The sequence below is a fragment of the Limulus polyphemus genome, unplaced genomic scaffold, assembly GCF_000517525.1.
Source record: "Limulus polyphemus unplaced genomic scaffold, Limulus_polyphemus-2.1.2 Scaffold314, whole genome shotgun sequence".
In the NCBI taxonomy this organism is placed as follows: Eukaryota; Metazoa; Arthropoda; class Merostomata; order Xiphosura; family Limulidae; genus Limulus; species Limulus polyphemus.
The window spans coordinates 592,184-598,675 of NW_013665924.1; the positions used below are offsets into that span (position 1 = coordinate 592,184).

Sequence of the window (6,492 nt, forward strand, 5' to 3'; positions counted from 1 at the left end):
TTTATGCTAAAGTTAAGCTGTAAAGCTGAACTATATTACGTAACGAACCAGATGTTCCTAGTGTGGCCTAGTGGTTAGCGTTCCTGGACAGTGATTCCAAGCGCTAAAGATTAACAATTCTTGCTGTAGAAACGCTCTCCGCACTTTGGGACTGTGCGTATATGCTAAACAGTGACGGTCAAATCTCACTATTCGATCAGACAAGAATACCCAAGAGTTGGCGGTGGGTTCTGTTGACTAATTGACTTACCTCTAGTCCTTGTGACATATCAGTTCAAAAATTATGAAATAAACGAAAATACATTACTTAATGGCGTTTGCTTATCAATCCACTAAGAGAATCCAAAAAATACCGTTTACTGGAGTCTTTTTGTCATCGTTTTTATATATCATTGTTTATTTACAAACCAAATAATATTCAAAATTATAAAACATTTAAGAATGTCTTGCATTGGAAAACGTTTCGGTAATGAAGTTCGATTTTGGAGTATTTTGATGGCATAATTTCATGTTTTATCTTATTCTTTTTAGTTAATCCAATTACGGATTTCAGACCATAGAAGATGAAAGATAAAATATCATGTTTATGTGTTTGCTAATATAAATCTCTGCTCAGAAGTTCTTTTGTCGTTTAATATTAGAAATAACCAACCCTAAGACTGCAGCTGAACAAAACCTATGAAATGCGCCTCCTGGTGGCTTAGCGGTAAATTTAAGGGCCTACAACGCTAAAATCTGGCCTCGATACCGACAATGGGCATACAGCAGATAGCCCGTTATATAGCTCTGCATTTAAGAACAAACGAACTCGTGCTGTTTACTTGTAGCACTAATGACCTACCATTAAGGTGTAAGACACGTTAGGTGAGGAGCAGCCCCCCCCCCCCCCCCACCGTGGCACAGTGGACTTACAATGCTAGAAACCAGGTTTCGATACTCGTGGTGGGCAGAGTACAGATAGCCCATTGTGTAGATTTGTGCTTAACTTCAAACAACAACAACATTAGGTGAGGAAACTGTAGTGAAACGTTTCATCATATTAGTTAGACCTAAAGAGCTTTGTCGTATTACACTTTAATAATATTTTGTTCATGTTATCATTAAATCACTTTCGTTTGCAAGAAAGCATGCTAAGGATCAGATGACAAACAAGGTATTTCAACAAGATTATTGAAGAGACTGAATTTAATAAAGTATATAGTTTTATAGTATAATATTATTGTAATTAATATTAGAATATAAAATCAATATCTCTAGTATTAACATTTTATAAGTAATAAGGCTTACTGTGTTATCAAACATTTTTGTGGTATCCTTGGTATAAATGGATTGTGTTTTTTTTTTCATATGTAGATTACACATTGTATTATACTGAAGAAGAAGGACCTTGGAAAGAGGTAACCATACCTGTTTTTGATAATAATTTCTTTGAGCTACAAGGTTTGAAACAAGGAACTTTCTACCAGATATACTTGGAGGCATCTAGTGAAAAGGGAAACAGTGATCCAAGCGAAAGGATATCGATAAGAACCGAAGGTAAAACACAAACATTGTAAACCTACTTTAGAACCATACCGGATCTTCTCCTTCAAATTAAGGTGTTCTCCTCTGTTAATGTAGTCTTAGAATCTTACAAATATCCACCTTCAAATTCACGTTTTCTCTTCTGTTAATCTAGTCTTAAAACCTTACCAAATATGATTCTTCAAATTCAAGCGTTCCCCTCTGCTAATTCTATATTGGAATCTTTCCAAATATTCACCTTCAAACGTTTATTATTAATAGATTTTTTAAATAATGACCAGTTGTGCTAAATTTGTGTGTTGTAAAAACTTGTCTCAACGTGATCAAATGCCAATATTCTTTCGCAAACTTCAGACTTTGACTCGGTTGAATCAATGGCTTTGTGTCGCAGAACCCACTAGAATATCCAATACGTATGTGAAACCGGGTATTATTTGATATCATGCAGCTAGAGGCTGTTTAAAAATCGTGTTTTTTTTTCGTCACATATTAATTCGTTTATTAACTTTCACAAGTTTATATTATTAACCCATAGATTTAACATTTAATGCTGTTCCGTTACAATGCTATCCGATGGGACAGAGGTAAGTTTACGGACTCACAACCCTAGAATCCGGGCATCAATTTCCCACGGTGTGCTCTAAAAAAACAAACAGAATAATATTTATAATTGTCTTATTTTCAAACGATACTATTTAACATATTACAGTACTGTATTCTTTACTTTATACTTTCAGTCCAGCATGGTCAGGTGGTTAGGGCGCTCGACTCGTAATCTGCGGGTCGCTACTTGGTGGAATTGACCGTCACATTATAACTCCCCCAAGACTGAAAGGGCGAGCATGTTACGAGATTACGTACTGTAATATGTTAAATAGTATCGAGTACAGAGGGAAGGCAGCTAGTCATCACCACCTATCACCAACTCTTGTCTTACACTGCTAAATTAGGGTGTAGCTTTGCGCGAAATTCATAACAAACCAACTTTATACTTTTTTCTATTACCTCCAGATACTTTGATTGTATTTGTTTCCCAACGTGAAATTATTAGCTTGACAAATGATTAAAAACTCTAATATTTGGTGTTGCTTTTAGTGGTGTGCATTCTAACTGTTTTGCGTCTCACTGTACATTTTAAAATTTATTCGTTATTGCACTGTTATTGTTTAGATTTGGTACGATTGACAATGGAAGAATACATAACTTGTTCTAGTTGTTGATTTTTTATTAATAATAAACCGTCCTTTCTTATTTTTTCTCTTCGTCAGCCGTGTCCGACTGGAAGCCTCACGTTGTGTTGAATGGTGAAGAAGACAGATCATCTCATCTGAACTGGTCGGTAGTGATTCCTGTGACATCTGCAATCGTTGTTATTGTTATTGTCATCAGCATCTCTTGCTTTTACGTAAAGAGGGAACAGTTGAAACACAGAGAAGCACTGAGTGAGTTAGATTTGTTTGATATCTTGATCATTTTGTCAACATTTGGCCCGGCATAGCCAAGTGGTTAGGGGCGCTCAACTCGCAATCTGCGGGTTCCAATCTCCGTCCCACCAAACATGTTCGCTCTTCCAGCCGTGGGGACGCTATAATATGACGATCAATCCCGCTATTCGGTGGTAAAAGAATAGCCCAAGAGTTGACGGTGGGTGGTGATGACTAACTACCTTCCCTCTAATCTTTCACTGATAAATTAGGGACAGCTAGCGCAGATAGCCCTCGTGTGGCCATGCGCGAAATTGCAACCAAACCAAACTGGTCAACAATTGAAAAAAACAGTTTAACCTGTTTGTTCTCCGAGCCCCTCCTAGTGGGACAGCGATAAGTTTACGGATTTACAACACTAAATAAGGGGTCTCAATTCTCCACAGTGGACACAGCAGCTAGCCCGATGTGGCTTTGCTATATAAACACACACACACACACACACACACACACATATTAGTCTACGTGTTAAATTAAACTAAGCACAGTGGCTCTATCAAAATTCATTTGGAATTAACCTTTTCACCACACGGGGTGAAGAGAAGCAAAAGTTTCTGACCACCCCGGGTTGTCTTTCAGGCTCCAAAATCTCTTTTGAGGCTTGAAAGATTTTTAAACCTAAATTCCTGCCACGATTTTTTTTTCCCTACAGAAATATGAGATTATTGTTAAAGTTGATTTCATTTAATTATTATTCGTTTTTTTCTTCTTTTTTTTGTAATTTATCTCATTAGACTCTCATTTATTTCATTTGCTTGTCTGTGTGTGTTTGTTTTTTTCTTCTTTTTTCAAATTTGTTTTACTTTAACACAGTATTATAATATGCCAGAATAATATCCAAAATTATTATTTGATAAGTTTCACTGTTAAGACGTCATTTAATTGATATCATTATGTTTTTTGTTTTTGATTATTTTAGTGTGTGATAACACAGTGGCTCAGTGGTAAGTCTGCTGGCTTAGAACGTTAAAAATTGTTTTTCGATACCTGTGGTGGGCAGGGCACAGATAGCCCATTGTGTAGCTTTATGCTTAACAACAACCAAAAATATATACTGTTTTCTTAAAGCAAGTAATTGTAGTGATAATAAGTTGTTATTATCTTCATTTATTTGGCTTGCTTAACTTCAATAATTAACAAAAAATCTAAAAAACAAAAATACTAGCCGTTGGTTATTAACAGTGCGGACATGTTACTGTTATATATAGCTAATACTTTTATTTTAGAGGTAAACTTTGTTGAAAAAAGGGTGATGTTTAAGATTACGCTACCTGGTGACAAGAAAAGTGGCAAATTACAGTATAAGTGCTGATTTAGGTGAAATCGGTTTTAAAAAACCAGTGTGTTAAATCGGTTATTAGAAATACCAGAATTAAATTAGTAAAACCAAAACTTCATGTTTTCACTCTCATTTATCTTTATTTAAATGTATATGGTATAGTGTTTAAAAAAGTTCAGAGTTAAAGAGTGAAAAAAAAAATTGTTTTTTCTATTTTTTTAGAAGCAGGGGCTGAAAGTACTTATCCATATAGTATAGGTGGACCAATGCCGTACATGACTATTCAACGGTATACGAGTGTCGAGAAGGCACGGAAATTAAGCCCTTCACCGCCTCCTCCTCCGCCTCTTTCACTAGTGCCATCTATATATTCTGATGACTATCCAGCACCTTATGCTACCCTGCCTTTACATTACAGCGCTTCCAATAGGTGGCGCTCTATTCAAAATGGAGGATCAGTGCCAGATCAGGTAATTAGATTTGTTGATTTTTTGTTTGTTTTTAAGAAACACGAGTGTATACATTTGCATGATCATATTCGCGTAAAGACTTGTCCCCAATATAAACTATAAACGGCTGCTATTTGCTTTTGTTAACTATACAAAAAAAACAACAGCAAAAAACATTACACGTTTGTAGCGAAGAATTTAATGTTATTAAAATGATATTTATTTTATTGACATCAAATCGAAACAACTTAGAATCTTAATTGCAGCTAAAATGGGGTAAAAAAAGTAAAATATTGAACAGTTTTTACTGAAAGATGATTTTAGGTGACGTTCAGGAGGGACGTCCTGTATTTTTTACCGAATAGAACATTTTAATCGTGACCTAATGGTTAGATATTTCGGACTGTGAATCCGAGGGGCCATGGTTCGCAACCCTTTATAACAAAAATTCTATACACACTTTGGGGATATGGGTGCGTTATAAGAATGACGGTCAAGTACTACTATTCGATCAGAGAAGAGTAATCGAAGAGTTAGCCATGGAGATTGCCTGGACTCTAACATGTAAGTTAAAATTTAGGGACGAGTGTGTTCATATAGCCTTTTATGTAGCTTTGCGCGAGATTCTCTAGCAAAAAAATTAACCATAGTGAAATATAATTAGTATCACCATATCTAAACTAGATATATCTATTGTTAGGTATTTTTTGTTTTTTAAAGATACTTTTAAGTAGCGTTAATTTGGTCAACTATAAAGAGGACTGATGTCGTTAAGGGTCTAAAATTAAACACTTCCTTACAAAAAAAAAGTGAATAAGGAGGAAATGTGGTTAAACAAACTTTATAATTTCGAATATTTAATCTGTCATAATGAATAGCAAAAAGTCATGTTAATTGCAGTATACTTCAAAGCTATGATTTAACAGAGGAAGTACAAGGAAAATGACATGGCCCGATTTAGAATAATCTCATGTAGAATAAGGAGTTGATGCTTGAAGAGAATTGTGTCTTCCTTGAAAACTAGTTTGTTGCAAGTTTCACGGAAGGCTTGAAGATGCAGAACATCTATGGGAATAATAAAGCACTGTGAAAGATACGAAACACTAAGTATATCCGCATGTGGACTAACGAAGTATTTGGGAAAATATGAAACCCTAAGTGTATCCGCATGTGGACTAATGAAGTACTGGGGAAAATATGAAACCCTAAGAGTATTTGCATGTGGACTAACGAAGTACTGTGAAAGATATGAAACACTAAGTGTATCCGCATGTGGACTAACGAAGTACTGTGAAAGATATTAAACACTAAGTGTATCCTCATGTGGACTAACACTTAGTGTTTCATATCTTTCACAGTACTTCAATATCTTCATGTGGACTAACGAAGTACTGGGGAAAATATGAAACCCTAAGAGTATCCTCATGTGGACTAATGAAGTACTGTGAAAGATATGAAACACTAAGTGTATCCGCATGTGGACTAATGAAGTACTGGGGAAAATATGAAACCCTAAGAGTATCCGCATGTGGACTAATGAAGTACTGTGAAAGATATGAAACACTAAGTGTATCCGCATGTGGACTAACGAAGTACTGTGAAAGATATTAAACACTAAGTATATCCTCATGTGGACTAATGAAGTACTGGGGAAAATATGAAACACTAAGTGTATCCTCATGTGGACTAACGAAGTACTGTGAAAGATATGAAACACTAAGTGTATCCTCATGTGGACTAACGAAGTACTGGGGAA

At 35.5% G+C, this 6,492-nt stretch overlaps 1 protein-coding gene across 1 annotated transcript in view; it reads left to right on the top strand.

The window, feature by feature from the left end:
* Positions 1-6,492, top strand: part of LOC111085294 (Down syndrome cell adhesion molecule homolog) — a 25,430-nt gene that overhangs the window by 12,574 nt on the left and 6,364 nt on the right. Inside the window, exons 8-10 of the mRNA XM_022383173.1 lie at positions 1,354-1,536; positions 2,793-2,966; positions 4,510-4,757. Coding sequence (XP_022238881.1) covers positions 1,354-1,536; positions 2,793-2,966; positions 4,510-4,757 — 605 coding nt within the window. The remainder of the gene's footprint in view (positions 1-1,353; positions 1,537-2,792; positions 2,967-4,509; positions 4,758-6,492) is intronic.